At 41.4% G+C, this 17074-nt stretch overlaps 2 protein-coding genes across 13 annotated transcripts in view; one reads left to right on the top strand and one right to left on the bottom strand.

Moving 5' to 3' along the window:
* PARN (poly(A)-specific ribonuclease) overlaps positions 1-1688 on the bottom strand; it is a 172175-nt gene extending 170487 nt beyond the window's left edge. For 2 of the 8 annotated variants that reach the window (XR_005226961.2, XM_037910034.2), the window contains exons 1-2: positions 1352-1527; positions 561-638 (exon numbers count right to left, since the gene is read on the bottom strand). Coding sequence is in view for 6 of the 8 variants with exons in the window: in XM_037910034.2 (XP_037765962.2) it covers positions 561-638; positions 1352-1370 (97 nt within the window). In the remaining 2 variants the exon portion in view is untranslated. Of the gene's footprint in view, positions 1-560; positions 639-1351; positions 1539-1645 lie in introns of those variants that run through there. The other 6 variants (XM_037910036.2, XM_037910037.2, XM_043523383.1 and 3 more) reach the window with 5 other exon arrangements.
* A 2165-nt stretch (positions 1689-3853) lies between these two features.
* BFAR (bifunctional apoptosis regulator) lies at positions 3854-15944 on the top strand. 5 transcript variants are annotated; one of them, XM_037910609.2, is made up of 8 exons: positions 3854-3965; positions 5787-6122; positions 6978-7179; positions 7493-7662; positions 9110-9254; positions 9718-9888; positions 13387-13589; positions 14666-15944. In XM_037910609.2, the coding sequence occupies exons 1-8, from the start codon at positions 3901-3903 to the stop codon at positions 14856-14858; spliced, it is 1485 nt and encodes a 494-aa protein (XP_037766537.1). In that variant the 5' UTR covers positions 3854-3900; the 3' UTR covers positions 14859-15944. The 5 variants fall into 5 exon arrangements, with proteins under 5 accessions (XP_037766537.1, XP_043380502.1, XP_043380503.1 ...); XM_037910610.2 differs by lacking the exon at positions 3854-3965 and adding an exon at positions 4103-4259; XM_027820630.3 differs by lacking the exon at positions 3854-3965 and adding an exon at positions 4340-4522.
* The last annotated feature ends 1130 nt before the right edge of the window (positions 15945-17074 follow it).

Genomic DNA, 17074 nt, shown 5'->3' on the forward strand with positions numbered 1-17074 from the left:
ACATTTTGTTATTACCTTTGGAGTCTTTGGCTAGCTGTTCTTCAAACTCCTTTTTGGCTTTTCTTATTACATATTTACACTTAATTTGGCACAATGTATGCTTTATGTTTATGGTTTTTGGTTGTTTTTTTTTTTTTTAAAGGTAGTGTGAAAAATATGGTCAACTGACTGTTGGCCTCTCTTATGCAATACATAACCCATATGTACAGTGTTAAATTTAACATTTTGACCTAGCTTTTGTTTTAAGTATTTCAGTTCCCTATTCAGGCATCTTAGAACAAAAGAAAATTCTAAAGACAGTTATTACATCTAAGGCAATGGGAAATCCATAAGCAAAGTGGCTGCATATTCAGTACAGCAGATCACGGTTAGCCCATTTGCTAATATTCCATGTTCACCGGGGGATCTGGAACAATTTTTTATAGTGGGGATGCTGAGAGCCCTTGAATCAAACTGTAATTCCTGCATATAAGGAAACCACTTCAAGTCAAGGGCTACTGCAGCACCCCCAGCACCCCAATTCCAAATCTATGACGTTCACAAAATAATCTTAATAGTACCTGAAAATTCGCCATCAATAGCCAAAAAGTCTGCTTCCTCGATGGCTTCATACACTTTATTTAGGTTATCCTTAAAATCTATAAAGAAATCAGGAAAAACATCCCTGAGAACAGGGCTATCAACTCGAGAACCTCCACCCGGCCTCCCGTTTGTGTGCGGGACCAGCGAAGCGGACCCACCGCCCGGGAGCTAGACGACAGGGCCCTGAGAGCCACTCTCTGTCTCTCAGCCTTTTTACGAGGCTCAGTGTCCACTTGCAAAGACACCCGTCATTTGAGAGATAAACCAACAGCCCCGGGCGTGCAGAGGGGAGGGTCAAATACAGGGCGCCCAACGACTCGCCTCACGTTCCGCGGCTTCCCCGGGAGCTCGCTGGCCAGGGCCCGTGTCAGCGCAGGGCCTCAGGCAGCAGCGCAAGGGCCGGGCTCTGGGGTGCAGACAGCGGGGCGGAGGTCACAGCTCAGCCCGGTACCGCGGCGGGGCCCGCGCGTGGAGCCCTGAGCGGTACCGTCACGCAGCCCACCTACCGCTCCCCGTCCCCTCACTCCGGGGTGCCTGAGATGAGCCTGCCCTGCCCGGCGCTCTCTCGCGGGGCCTCCCCGCTCCTCGCAGCCGGGAGCCTCCTCGCAGGGGCACATGCAGCGCCCCAGCACAGCGGAGCCCCGGCTCCTACGTTAACGGGCGAGTCACGGCACCGAGGACGCTCTCGGGCAGCGGCCCAGGAGGAGAGAGGTGAGGCCAGGCCCTGGGAAACCGGCCCCCACCCGGCGCGCGCCCCGCCGGCACTCACTGCTCCTGATGATCTCCATCCCCGCAGCCCGCCCCAGCCCGGCCGGAGCCCCGCTCCGCAGCGCCCGAAACCCGGCTCTGCCCGCGCCGAGCACTTCCGGAAACAACCCTCCTCCCCCGCCGGGCACGTGAGCGCTCACGTGAGCCGCCCGACTTGGGAGCTGGGCGGAGATAGCCGCCATATTGCCCCCTCGGGCGCCGGCCCGGCGGGGCGGTTTTAGGAGTTTGTGCTTCGTGGCTTCTCACGCACAGTCGCGCTCGAGGTTGCACAGCGTGAGCCAGGCAGCTTCCGTACCTGCGGCTCCTCGGGGAGCTGCAGCCCACACAGCGGCACCCCCTAGCCCCTTCTCCTGGGGGCATCGCTATTGATAGCTGCACCCCGCTGCTTCCCTCAGCCCATGGCGTCCTCCCTGTGCCCCTTCCTTCCCGCCCCCATTTAGCTCCAGGCGCGTCACTTCTCCCTGAAGCTCTGGCTTTTGCTCTGCCAGTATCCCCCAGCAGGAATCACATCTGAGCGCCACAGGGGTTGCAGGGTCCCATTCATTTTCAGGTAAATGAGGCTTTTGCTATAAGAATATTTTACATTGTTATTTGACTGCTGAGTGTACTTCGTGAGGTACAGCAGAGGAACTGTGCCCAGAAGTAACAAAGGCTCACGTGGGAACCCTTGCCACCTCGGGGCACAAAGAGGTGGGCAATACAGAAATAAAAATGGGAGACTGGGACGTGTCATTATGCTGGAAATAACTCCCCACAGTCAGCAGGTGTGTGCTTTGTACAGGGAGTGAGTGCACTAAGTGTATGGAAGCTTGACCCAACGTAGGGGCCCACCCAAAAAGGACAAAACTCAACCATGAGCAAAGCTAAGCCTTTGCAGCAGAAATTTAAAACTAAACTAGCACAAAGCTCTAGTATAGGGAATAGCCCTACACTGGTACCCCAACCGGCTGAAAGTAGCATTTTTTCCATCTCTTAATTTCTGTGATTCTAAGAGCAGTAGGAGCACAGAGAGAGAGCAGAATAAGTGTCTAAGGGCAACTCTATCATACAAAGTTAGGTCAACCTAACTAGGTCATGCAGCCCTGTGAAAAATTTCACACCCTCTGCAATGTAGGTAAGCTAACCTAAGCCCCGCCAGAGATGCCACTAGATCAATGAAGCATTCTTCCAGCAGCCTAGCTACTGCATCTCAGAGAGATGGATTTACCAGACAAACCCCTTCTATAGTGTAGTAACTGTCTATAGGCTGCATCAGTGCAAGTGCAGCTGTAGCATTTCTACTATAGCAGTGGTTCTCAAACTTTGTATTGGTGCCCCCCACACACAGCAAGCCTCTAAGTGCGCCCCCCCCCCTTATAAATTAAATTTGGGTTTTTAATGTAATGTAATTTGTTGTGTTTGTTTACTACTTCTCATAACGCAAGAACTAGGGGTCACCAAATGAAATTAATAGGCAGCAGGTTTAACCCAAATAAAAGGAAGTATTTTGTCACACAACACACAGTCAACCTGTGGAACTCCTTGACAGAGGATGTTGTGAAGGCCAAGACCATAACAAGGTTCAAAACAGAACTAGATAAATTCATGGAGGATAGGTCCATCAATGGCTCTTAGCCAGGATGGGCAGGAATGGCGTCCTTAGCCTCTGTTTGCTCTGGCAGCTAGATTTTGAAGGGGATCCAATCCAATAAGAGAGCCTTTAGGTATGCCCACCTGATTAGGTCCTGCTGTGACTTGCCTTAGGTGTTCAGTTGCCTATCTTTCCCCTGGTTTGTGACTTACTCTAGGACTTAGGCAGGCGATACGCACCTGAATATCTACAGTGAGGCAGCAGTGTGCATGCTCAGAGGCAGAAAGTGATTCATGTGTGTGCACACTGAACAGATTCCAAAGGTCAGATCATCTTAGATAGAAATTGATCTGGGTAGAAGGTTGCACCAGTACATAAAGCTAATTAGACAAAATGAGTTGGGTACCAGTGTAGGGCTATTCCCTATACTAGAGCTTTGTGCTAGTTTAGTTTTAAATTTCTGCTGCAAAGGCTTAGCTTTGCTCATGGTTGAGTTTTGTCCTTTTTGGGTGGGCCCCTACGTTGGGTCAAGCTTCCATACACTTAGTGCACTCACTCCCTGTACAAAGCACACACCTGCTGACTGTGGGGAGTTATTTCCAGCATAATGACACGTCCCAGTCTCCCATTTTTATTTCTGTATTGCCCACCTCTTTGTGCCCCGAGGTGGCAAGGGTTCCCACGTGAGCCTTTGTTACTTCTGGGCACAGTTCCTCTGCTGTACCTCACGAAGTACACTCAGCAGTCAAATAACAATGTAAAATATTCTTATAGCAAAAGCCTCATTTACCTGAAAATGAATGGGACCCTGCAACCCCTGTGGCGCTCAGATGTGATTCCTGCTGGGGGATACTGGCAGAGCAAAAGCCAGAGCTTCAGGGAGAAGTGACGCGCCTGGAGCTAAGTGGGGGCGGGAAGGAAGGGGCACAGGGAGGGCGCCATGGGCTGAGGGAAGCAGCGGGGTGCAGCTATCAATAGCGATGCCCCCGGGAGAAGGGGCTAGGGGGTGCCGCTGTGTGGGCTGCAGCTCCCCGAGGAGCCGCAGGTACGGAAGCTGCCTGGCTCACGCTGTGCAACCTCGAGCGCGACTGTGCGTGAGAAGCCACGAAGCACAAACTCCTAAAACCGCCCCGCCGGGCCGGCGCCCGAGGGGGCAATATGGCGGCTATCTCCGCCCAGCTCCCAAGTCGGGCGGCTCACGTGAGCGCTCACGTGCCCGGCGGGGGAGGAGGGTTGTTTCCGGAAGTGCTCGGCGCGGGCAGAGCCGGGTTTCGGGCGCTGCGGAGCGGGGCTCCGGCCGGGCTGGGGCGGGCTGCGGGGATGGAGATCATCAGGAGCAGTGAGTGCCGGCGGGGCGCGCGCCGGGTGGGGGCCGGTTTCCTAGGGCCTGGCCTCACCTCTCTCCTCCTGGGCCGCTGCCCGAGAGCGTCCTCGGTGCCGTGACTCGCCCGTTAACGTAGGAGCCGGGGCTCCGCTGTGCTGGGGCGCTGCATGTGCCCCTGCGAGGAGGCTCCCGGCTGCGAGGAGCGGGGAGGCCCCGCGAGAGAGCGCCGGGCAGGGCAGGCTCATCTCAGGCACCCCGGAGTGAGGGGACGGGGAGCGGTAGGTGGGCTGCGTGACGGTACCGCTCAGGGCTCCACGAGAATGTAATTTGGTAGTAAACAGGAGCCAAACATTTTTTTTTTAAGCAAAAATATTTGTAACTATTAATACAGCAAATAAAGAAATCTTGAAGAGCACCTGAAAAAATAAAATGTGAAAGATGACTGGTAATCTGAGCAATCTATTTTCTCTCCCCATCTACCCCCCTGAAATAGATCTGACCACTTGATCTTCCCACTAAACTTTATCCTAATAAAATAGGTTTATGGTCTTCTCAACTGGTGAGACAGTAGAAAATTAAAGTAACTTTTTGCTGGGAAGATATGTGGCCCGTTGCACTGTGACCATCTAATCATCGTTAGGGAAGCTAATTGGGCCTGCATCCTGCACTGAAGTCTATGCTAGCTAGCCCTTACCCAGATCTACATTTATTTAATGAAAAAAGAAAAGGAGTACTTGTGGCACCTTAGAGACTAACAAATTTATTTGAGCATAAGCTTTCAGGAGCTACAGCTCACTTCATCGGATGCATCCACTGAATGCATCCAATGAAGTGAGCTGTAGCTCACGAAAGCTTATGCGCAAATAAATTTCTTAGTCTCTAAGGTGCCACAAGTACTCCTTTTCTTTTTGCGAATACAGACTAACACGGCTGCTACTCTGAAATTTGTCATTTGTGTAATGGTGTCTGCCTCTGTAGGAGGCTGGGGACTCTACATAGGAATGTGCAGGGCAAGAATGGGCAGAGGAAATTTGATCATAGTATACCACGTGTGCAATATTTTTAGGTTAAACTTTTTAAATGTTGCTTAGCATGGTGATTTGGTGTCTGTTACCCAACAGAATTTTGATTAAATACATAGTTTGCTAAAATAAAAAAAACTTACCTTTTGATCTTGTCTTGGCAGATGCTTACTGGTTTTTGTTGTGGTGTTGGTTATTTTATATCTGAAGATAAATGAAAGGCAAGAAAATGTCAGGGACCTATGGTTCCATCTATTTTAGTTGGGTACATCCAGAGTCTGCTTTTGATTGACGTCTGTACTGGATGTATTATAATTGAGAGAAGGTAGAAGATGATGCTACGTCTGCTAGAATTGGTGCTCTAGCAAAATGATTAATTTTTTTGTGAATTTGAGCCTAAACATTGAGGATATAACTTTACATGTCACATAGAAAATTTCATCATTGTATTAATACTGCTTGTAATACTTCCTTAGGTTTTGTAAAGGAGAAAATAATTGCCTTTTTCGTTGTTTTGCAGAATTAATAATGCCTCGCATGATTTAAAGACTTGGAGTGTGCTTTCTGGTGATCTGATGTACAAAGGGAAAATGGAAGAAGATGTGAAGTTACAAAGAGAGAATGAGAAGTTGAAAGTTAAAGCAGATGCTGCTCCTGAGATCAGCCATCTGATTTCAGTTAGTGAGTTCTCTTGCCACTGCTGTTATGATATTCTGGTGAATCCCACCACCTTGAACTGTGGTCATAGTTTCTGTAGACACTGCCTAGCCTTGTGGTGGGTATCCTCGAAGAAGAATGAGTGTCCAGAATGCAGAGAAAAGTGGGAAGGATTCCCCAAGGTCAACATCCTCCTCAGGTGATTGTAATGCATCTATTTGGTCTTTTTAAAAGCAAAGACACATACATACTGTGTTGCTTGTTTTTTGCTACATACTTTTAAAACCTCTCAGTAATCAGCGCTTTCTTGCAGACGTTAAGGCTTGCAGTCTCACAATATGTAATTGTTTTTAACTGTTCAAGTAATCATTTCTGTATTTTGGAGTGGATCTCTGAATTTTCTTTTCAGATTTTTTTTAAGTGCCTTAAGTTTTTTCCCCTCATTTTTAATAGTTCTTAACAACATATCACAATTAGAAATAATTCTAGCTTTGAATGATCAGTGGGATTAATGTGAGTACTGCTTTAGTTCCTTGGAATAAATTCTGATCTCATTACAGCACAATACTAAAGTATTGATTCATTAAGTACTTGCTGGTGTTTTGAGTTACATACAAGCTCTCTTCTTGCATTTTTTCAGAAAGTAATTTTCTGAGCTGTGTAAACGATAGTCAATTAAATAGTTTACCCTGTTGATATTAGGCTTTTCTGTTGGACTTGGCCAGTGCTATTGAATAACAACCTATTAGCTGTCTTTCAAAAGTAGTAAGATATATCCTGACCATCTAAATTTAGAATAGTGGTTATTGTATAAACTTCAGTTTTTCTTGTCATATATTTCTTTATAGTGAACCTTAAATTTAACGTTTGTGTGCAAAAACCTTTTATTCAACTTTTAACTGATGATGATTGCCAAAACCTCCTTTCACACAAAACTTTATATCTAACTAATTAGCTGTAAAATACCCTTTTCAGCTGAGTTTCAGTTCTCTGAGCTATAGACTTGGATAGACTCAGTGATATATTGTAAAGTGACTGATGTGTGTTTCTCAAGGGATGCTATTGAAAAGCTATTTCCTGATGCCATTGAACAGCGAAAAGAAGACATTCACCAAAACAGTGATGTAGCTCACAGCCTTGCAGCCTTCCAAAAACATGGAAATGATCAGATTTCTGCACCTCCAAATGTGAGAAGAATTAATCCTCGAGGAGGAGGTTTTTTCTCTGGAGTTCTGACAGCTTTAACTTGTGTGGCAGTAAGTTTCATCCCCATCCATTTTCCAGATAAACATGGAAAACAAACACCATCAGCATTTAATTTAAGCTGTCCAGAAAAGTAATGACAAATATTTGGGGGGGCGGGGGGGTTGGTGTTGACTATATATTTCAGTGCCAGCTGTGGATGGACAATAAATGGGGGTGGAAGTTGTTGAGATCTTACTCAAATTTGTATTTGTTGTGGTATTTGAGTGTACCCCATCAAACCGGCAGGACTTTCAAACATTTGATCCAGACTTTGTCAGTGATGTTCATACTGCATTCCAAAAGGATCTGTTGGCTGTTTTGCAGGTGGTTCTGCTTGGGTATCATTGGAGCAGCAGAGAATATGAAGATGATCTTCTTGTCCACAAACCTGTTGCTAAATGGACTCCTGAAGAGGTGATTCTTTGGCTGGAACAGCTGGGTCCTTGGGCTTCCTTGTATAGAGATCGATTTTTATTAGAGAGAGTGAATGGAAGGTGAGGAAAATACAATCTCAAACTGACGAGCTGCCATAATAGAACCACTTCATTGGATAGACTTCATTTTTCATACAATATATGTAATGAAATGTCAAGATCTTGTTTCCCAGGTGATCAAAAATTCTGGTACCAAAGGACATTTCAACCCTCAATTTAATTGACCTAATTCTAATAATGGTTGTTAATACTAAGTATGTGATTTTTTTTCTTTGTTTTACAGTTTTGATAGCTTATAGTCAGGAAAGATAAGTAAAATGTTATTAGGTCTCTAACAGGGATTTGGGCAGTTATCGAGTGGCCCAGCTTCTGGAGTTAGAGGCTTAGGGACATCTGGATCATGGGGTTGCATCCCTTACCATTTTGGCTAATAGTCATTGATGGACTTATCCTCCATGAATTTATCTAATTCACTTTTGAACCCAGTTATAGTTTGTCTTCACAACATCCCCTGGCAACGGGTTCCACGGTTAACTGTGCATCATGTGAAGAACTTCCTATTGTTGGTTTTAAACCTGCTGTCTGTTAATTTATCAGGTGACTCCTTATTCTTATTACGTGAAGGGATAATAACACTACTTATTCATGTTCTCCATACCATTCGTGATTTTATAGACCTCTATCATATCCCCTCTTTTCCAAGCTGAACAGTTCCAATCTTTTTAATTTCTCCTCATATGGAAGCTGTTCTATACCCTTAATTTTTGTTGCCCTTCTCTGTATCTCTTTTTTGAGACCGGGTGACCAGAACTGCATGCAGTATTCAAGGTGTGAGCTTACCATGGATTTACATAGGGGCATTATATTTTCTGTCTTATTCTATCCCTTTCCTAATGGCTCCTAACATTGTTTAGCTTTTTTGACTGCTACTGCACATTGACTTGCTCCTCACCAATCTACCTTCTAGTTCTCCTCCGTTTGGAGGTCTTTTCTCTTCTCTCGGCTCCTCTCCCCTCCCCCACTCTTCCTCCTAACTTGATGCTCCAGTAGATGCTAACTCTTCCATTCTAAATTGATGCACAACCAGTTAAATTACAGAACAGATCTCTTCTCATGAAACCCAGATTTAAAACATAAGCCACTATACTTATATAGGATCTTATCTTATAGTGTGGTGGTAGTTACAGTTATTGTGTGAGCACAGCTCTAGGAATAAAAGGAAAGCTATATTGGCTTGCCTGGCTTAAAATTTGTTTGCCAAATGTGGAGAAAAAATGAGTGAGGGAAGATTTTAATTCAAGCTTGTCAATGATAAGATCATAGAATGTATTTTATAGGGTTTGGGGGCTTTTAGTATGTTTAAAAGTGTATGGTATGGGACATAATTTCTAAAGGTGATATCTTGGTGATTCAGTATCTTGTTACTATGTGAGAATTAAAATAGTGTGTCTGTTACACAAGAGGTGAGCTGTCAGTATTTACCCTTCTGAAATATTTTATTTTGTAGGCTTCTACTAACAATAACAGATGAAGATTTCACAAAAACTCCTTATCATATAGAGAACAGTAGCCATAGAAAAGCCATTATAATGGAATTGGAACGTGTGAAAACACTGGGAGTTAAACCACCACAGAACCTTTGGGAATACAAGGTAAATTTGATAAAGTAGTGAATCGTGTCACTTGGAATAGATATTTTCAAAGACTATTTAGGCAACTACAAAGAAACATCCAGTTCTTTAGAATGGGATCAATAAGTGTCTGAGTACAATGCAAGGGATAATGTGAATGAAAACTCTCAAAGGTGAATGAAAAACAGGATTCATGTGACTGGTATGGCAATGGATGCAACTGTAACAGTACTGTTGCATATTGCACAACAAAAGCCCAGAAAATCATAAAGTTCAAAGAGAGCAAGGCAAGGAAGTAGTCTGTGTGCAAACTGTTAAGTTTAAAAACTAATGATTTTTAAAAAACTTGATTTCTGTAACATTTGTAAATGCTAAATCATTTTCATTGATGATTGTGTAAAGCAAAATAAACATACTTCAGAAAAGTCTAAAGCTGACTTCTCATAATAGTATGTCTCACTGTTAACCTTCTGATTCATTTCAGGCAGTAAATCCAGGAAAGTCACTCTTCCTACTATATGCACTAAAGAGCTCTCCAAGACTCAGTATGTTGTATCTATACTTGTTTGATTACACAGAAATATTTCTACCGTTCATCTACACAATATGTCCTGTGCAAGAAGATGAATATGAAGATATTATCACAAAACTATTAGTAGGTGTTTAAAACATTTATCATTATGCCAGTTGCTTTAAATTGAAGCATTTGTGTTTAAAATTTATTTTTCAAATATGCATAGCACATTGCTTACCATTCTTATCTTATAATAAAAGCTTTTCTTAAAACAAAAACAAAAAAACTTCCCTGCAAAGTAAGTTTCATCCTCAAGCTTATTGTGTAGGGTGTTGATAGTGTAACAGCTATTAAAGTTGCCCAGCACTTCCCGTTTAGAACTCCCTGTTTTTAATTGGTTACTGTTTGGCAGTTATAGATGGTCAGGTTTTAAAAAAAAAAAAAATTGTTTCCATGTATAGATTGTGTGTTAATCAATGGTAAATTAAACGAGACGTACCAAGAGATTCCTTGCCCAGAAATGGAAAGGCATTGCATCTGTTCATATGGACTTCTACATTTAGGAGCAAACTTTGTGAAAGCACATACAGTGAAATTGTCTAGTTTAAATTATGTATATTACTAATTATATTTTAAAAGTGCAAGACTTCAGAAATCTAATCTCTTCACTTGGCTTTTCTTTTTGCATTTGACATCTTAGACAGCTTAAAACAATTGTTAGTTTCATACTCAGGCTTTACTGCTTAAATTTTTGGGTGTCAGTTTTTCAAAGGAATGTCTGTTTTTAAAACTTTCCACTAGAGCTTAAAGAAAAACATTCTACTGGTCTTGGAATATGTGTAAACTTGTTGTTACAAAATGTAAATCTTAGTCTGAATTGGAGTAATCATTGTAATTTATGAGGGCACTACAGTAACAAATGAACATATTTAAAGATCAGTTTTGTGTTAACTACTCTCTTCTTTTAACACATATGGCTTGCACTTTAAAAGAAATCTCATCTGAAGGTTCCTGTGTATTTTTCTAAAGAGCTGATTACTTTAAAAACATGAGATGTTTACCTAGCATACTGGATAAAATCTATTTTATAACTCTAAGAATTTAAGGAATGGTTTTGTCCAAAACCATTTTATTTATAATGAAGCCTGCAATGGCAACAACCACTCCTTAATGTTGTCTTCTGTCTGTAAGCACAATTCCATTTTATTTCTGTGTCCCTTCACCCCTCTTTTAAATCCTCAAATGTCTTCCACTTCAAATTTGGCCTGTGAGCGTCCTTTTCTGACGAAATTTTGAAACTGTTCGGACAAGCTGTTAACATAAATGCCTATTCACATTTAAAAATACTTACTACTTCCCCACTCTCTGATAACAGCCTGCTGCTGCCAGCGAATGTAGTTTAATTCTATAGCAACATCGAAGGTTCTGGACTTGGTTACTGATCTATTCCTTCCCATGCCCCTACTCAACTCTCTGCATTCAAGCCAGGCTGCTCCTCCTCTGTGCTGCCTGGGCCCCACCAGGGTGAGTACTGAGGGCAGAGGAAAGACTGTGGGTATGTCTTTTTTTTTTCTGGAGATGGAAAGTGTACTACCAGCTTGAGGAGACGTACCCAAGCTAGTGCACTAAAAATAGAAGTGTAGCCTCAGCTGCATATGTGGCAAAAGGTCTAGCTGGCCCTTGTTCATGTTTAGGGTCTCAGAGGGGATTGTATTTGGGGAAGCCAGCCCTTCATGTTGCTGTGCCTACATTTCTATTTTTAGGGGATCAGCTCAACCAGTAATTAAATGTTCTAGTGTAGCCATATACTAAGTCTGTGCTCAGTTACGAGCAGAAGCTGCAGGCAAGTCATTCCTAGCCCTGCAGCCCTGGGCTGGAGCATGCTCCAATTCAAAAGGAGCGTTTGGAGAACTTGGTCCCCAAACCATAGCAAGCCTTTTCTGAGTGTGCAAATAGCAATTGTTCAGAGGCTTGTAACTTAGCCAAATCAAGATTTTCTTGGGGATGATAAACAGCACTTCTGTGATGCCAGGGTGACCATGATGTCAAATTGCAGGTTCCTGTTCCAAAATATGAAGATGTTATAACTCCTTTCAGTGAAAGGCTCTAAGTTGTGTGGTGGTGTTTTTTTTTTCACCAATGTTTTAAAAAAAAAAAAAGTTTTTCCTAACCTTGTCCTTGAAAATGGCTGAACCGTTCAGCCTTAAGCAGAACTTTAACCATAAGGATTGATAAATTAGACTAATGGAAGGTTGTCCAACACTTTAATCATAGATGTCACTATCCCCACCTATAATAACCTAAATATGTGGCCTGAGTTGAAGAATGCTGAGCACCTGCAGCTCCCATTGATGTGGGCAGCAGTTGTGGGTGCTCATCTTTGAAAATCACTTATTTTATTAGCCTAAAGATTAATGTAGGTGCCTATCTGTAGGCTCCAATATTTGAGAATGTTGACGTGTAATCCCATGTGGATGAGAGAGACGGATTTCACAGGGAAGCAGTGACCGAAACTCTGCTGAGGCACATGTCACTGTGCAATTGTTAACTGTGTTTAGTTTCTGCGAAACTTTTATTATTGAGAATACAATATCAGTTCTTAATTCTAAATCAATACATCCAATAAAATAGGCATAAAGAGAAGGAAGGAGGATTGAATCATTACAGGGGCAAAGTTGAGGCTTTCATTAGGATTCAATATTGATATGAAAAATGAGAATAAACCCTCATGGTTTCAGGACATGAACCAATTTCTGGCACTAGTTAGGAAAAAAGTTTCCTTAAGGGCAAGTTTATTTTTGTAACTACCTGTCAAAGGCTTTCTTACTCCTTCTTTTTGAAACATCTGTTGCTGGCCACTACTAGAAACTAGACTGTGGAATAGGTGGATCATTTGCAGACATGCCAAACCCATGAAAAAAATGCAGAAATTGGGCTTGTTTTTGGCTTAATTTGCTTGTTGGCTAGTTTTTTGGCTTGTTGCTTATTTGGCGCCTGGCAAGGGGGAGAGAGTCAGGAGTGCACAGCAGGCCCACCACAGTCCCAGATTGCATGCCAGAGGATCTAATCACATAGAGTGTTGGGGTTCTTGGGGACTGGTTTGTTTTGGCCTTGTTTTGAAATGGGATTAGCTTGATTTTTGGTTTATTGTGAAAGTCAGGGTGCTTATTTACCGTGTGAGTTGGCAACTGTGATCATTTGTCTAATCTGATATGGCAGTTCCTGTGCACTTCTTCTGTATATTTTTAAAAGATTGACTTTCCTGGATTTAAAATGTCAGTGTCTTTTCTATAATCTTGTGTTTTTAAACTCTTAAATTGCTTACACACATACTCAATCATTAATTCCAGTATAATGAAGACTTTCTTTAATTTCCTAATCACTTCAGTGATTAATACTCATTGAAAGGAATCTCACTCATATCTGCAATTGGTGCTTGTTCGTAGAGTATACTTGCTTATTTGCACCCTCACTTAAAAACTTGTGTGATGGAAATTTTAATTTTAGTTTAACTAGCTAGCAAAATTTTAGTGAAGCAAAGGTACTTCCTTCAATGAAGGAAAAGCCATAAAGCAATGAAAGGTAAACTCAACTAGTATGTAGTTAATTTGACCATTGATTTTAATTTTTTCTCCTTAGGACCTTAAGGATCCTACTTGGAAACAGTGGAGAGAATTCATTGTTAAGTATTCATTTTTGCCATATCAGTTAATAGCTGAATTTGCTTGGGATTGGTTGGAGATACACTACTGGACATCACGATTTATCATTGTTAATGCCATGTTGCTCTCTGTTCTGGAGTTATTCTCCTTTTGGAGGCTCTGGTCAAGAAGGGAACTGAAGTAAGTCATGCTCAGATTGTTTCAATTTCTTATGGTTGCTGTTGAAGAGTGTGTGTGTGTGTGGGGGGGGGGGGTCAGGGATAAATGGTGACAATTGGTTATTTTTGTAATTTGACAATTAAAATGACCATGTTGAAACAGCACCATCAAGGTGAATAAGTATTAGATGAATCTGCCCACAGAATCAGTGTATACCACAGTTGGTGAATAATGTAATTGCTGTTTTACTTACAGACATTTGAGTGACTTTTAATTAGTACATCTGTTGACTCTGAATACTAGTACTATACATACTACTGCTTTTCATAAATTCACTAATGTTAATTCTCCAGGAAAAAGCTTCAGGTTTCTTTTGTGGCAATCTTAATGTATGGAGTATATGCTAAAGATCCAATGCAAATTAAGGCAGTCTAATTGGCTTGGAAATTCAGTATAGTACAGTAGTCCTTGGAAGATGTTTACTTACAAAGAATTGCTATTTTTTTTTCTCAAATTTAGATTACTGGTATTTATTAAGGCTTCACTTAAGATGTTCAACACCTTTTACAGAGCTAGAGAGTGGAAAGAATTACTGTTTACCACACACTATTCTAGTTTGTCCTCCAAAACGAAGGGCATCCGTATTGCTTTATTAGAATAGAAATGAGCAATGGTTAGTGTCTACTTTCATGCTGTGCTTGGAGGGGATGGGCAAAAAGAGGGTTAATGTTTTGACAATATGTTTTTGTTATCTTTCTACTACTGGAGGGCAGAGTAGGCTTTGTGGAGAACAATCCACATAATTTTTTTCTTCATTTAAGCAATTATCTTAACCTGCTACAAACTACTGAATTCTTGTGGCTCAGTAGCAGTATTTTATCTGTGAGTAGGCCCGGACAGGAGCTACACCTGCAAGGCATCCTTTGGAATTATAGGATGCAATTGGTGAGAATGTGGTAGACTAGGTGGCATCTCATAAATTGAATGAATGTTGTAATGATCACTCATAGGTATTTTTCTTCATTCATTTGTTTTAATAGCAATGTCTAGAATACCTTGTCTATAGAAAGATGATTCTCTTGCTCTCTTTTTTTCAGGACTATCCCTCAGAGAATGTGGAGCCATTTCTGGAAAGTGTCAACCCAGGGTCTTTTTGTTGCTATCTTTTGGCCCCTTATTCCTCAGTTTGTCTGCAACTGTCTGTTTTACTGGGCCTTGTACTTTAACCCAATTATAAATATTGATCTTGTGGTAAAAGAAGTACGACGTCTGGAAACACAAGTGCTGTGATTTGACATTGAATCTTTTTATTAAGAATTGAATACCTAAGCTGTCCAAATGTCTGAAATCAGACATCTGAAAGAAAAACAAATTGCTTTCTTTGCTTGCTTCCTTTGTAGTGATTGAAAAAATGCTCATTTTGTTAATTTAAAAAAAATTGCCTTGAGGTAAGTCCATTTTGAAGCAGTAGGTATCATAACCCTCACGGTAGGCTTTGTTTTATGTACCATTGCTATAGATGAGGAGAATATTGTATTCTTGAATGGGCCTTTTAAAGTTGCTGTAGTCATGCCATTTGATTTTTGGCTAACTATAAAAATCAGACTATAATACTACTCTTGTGAAATCTGGCTAATGCCAAGTTGTTAGGGCCTTTACACTCAATACCTTCTAAATAGTAAAAACTGACTGGTGTGCTATTTGTAACTTAACATTTCCTGACAGTTACATGTTGTTCAAAACTTGCCAGAGGGGCGCTTTTGGACAATCGCTTTAATTGGTTTAATATTGGAAATACTTGAGGCTTTGCATGCTAGGATGCTACAGACAAACCCATATATTTATGAACATTTGCTAATAGTGCTCATTTTAAAATTCCCTCTATTCCAAATGTATAACACTTAGTTTTCTTTGTATCACACACCTTTTATAATTGGCAAACATGATTGGCATGACTTAAGCTGTTTTATTCAGGCCAGTTAATTTTTATCAGTCAGAGCTGACTTAGTGCTTCCTCTACTAAATCAATTTTTATTTGCTAATTTCTTAAATGAATTCAGATACCTCTTACAGTATTAATCTGGTAAAGTGGCCATGATACTGTAATAGCTTATTGTAGTCTTATATATGTAGCAAGACCTGTATCTGTAAATACCGAATGAGAAGTGATTTATTTTGTATAAAAGCCCAACCAGGTTGCCATTTTGTTTTTGTGGTGTTTCAGAGAAACAAAAGTTAACTTTTGTTCTTAAAATACTTCGTACTAATGAATCTCATCTTGTTGAGTTTGCATTTGTATCATACTATTAATGAATTCCAGATTTGCATATGAATACTTTTAAAAGTTGGACAAAATTAAAGGTTTTTTTTTCTAAATCTTTGTCTTCCTTTAAACTAAAGAATCAAATTTACCTTTAAATTTTTTTCTTGTCAAAGCTCTTGACATTTACTTTGTACTGTACTGTAATTAACCAATAACTTTTAGCAAATCTGCTGGCTTAAAGTTAGACATCACAATGGACACAAGATTTTTGTTTTTCAGAAAACGTGGATGTTCACAATTAATTATGAAAAAAATTCATTGTACAGTACTCATTAATTTGAAGCTTTTCTGAAGAGAAGCCTAAAAACTTTAAAGTTTGCTTACCTAACAGTGCAATCCAGCTTTACATTCCTGTAAAGCAAAACCGTTCTCTTCTGAGTATTGTAGTATATAGATCCTGTGCCCTGCGTGTTGAGTCAGGACCCTCTTTGTGTGAAAGGGAGGACAGAATATGGGAATCCATATCGTGGAGCTGTGGTCTTTGGAGACTTCCTCTGGTTCAACACACTTTGGGGTAGAGAGATGGGTCCTAGTGGCTTAACCACTCATCACCTCTACCTTTGTGGAATGAGGCTGCAGCTTGTGACCATGGAGCTGCTGCAGCCTAGAGGCCACGCTAGTGGCCGCTAGTATCTGTGTTGCTGCTCTATATCTGGGAATGTGGGAGGCAGGCAGGATTTCTTTTCCTTGGTCTCTATGGGATTCCGACTCAAGTTGTACAAAGGGACCAGGGTTTGACGCAAACTTAACAGTCAGTGACTTAATGTCTTTTTATTATTATTATTAATTTATTTAAATACTCAAGCGACTGAACAAGACAGTGAAGCTAAATAGTCATTGTGTTGCCTAGGCCAAGTGAAATTTAAAACTTTAATGATTTAGTGAATAGTAAACTATTGTTGGTTATCAAAAGTGTTGCTAATAACAAAGGTTAAAAGCCCTTCCTTAAGTTGACAGTGTCCCTCTGAGTGTGCCTTTCCCTTGGCTAAATCTAATTATAAAATTCTAGCTTCAGGATTCAAATGAAATTTAAAAGTGGAGGTTTTCACTCCAGCCCTACATGCTGTTTTGCATATGTGGGTGATAGATAATGGGTAGCTTGCAGTGAATAACGTGGTGAAAGCTGGTGTTCTAGAGGCTTTTTCCATAGTTAACATTCCATTGCTGCTTGTGATGATAAAGG

The sequence above is a fragment of the Chelonia mydas genome, chromosome 10 (assembly GCF_015237465.2).
Source record: "Chelonia mydas isolate rCheMyd1 chromosome 10, rCheMyd1.pri.v2, whole genome shotgun sequence".
NCBI classification, from domain to species: domain Eukaryota; kingdom Metazoa; phylum Chordata; order Testudines; family Cheloniidae; genus Chelonia; species Chelonia mydas.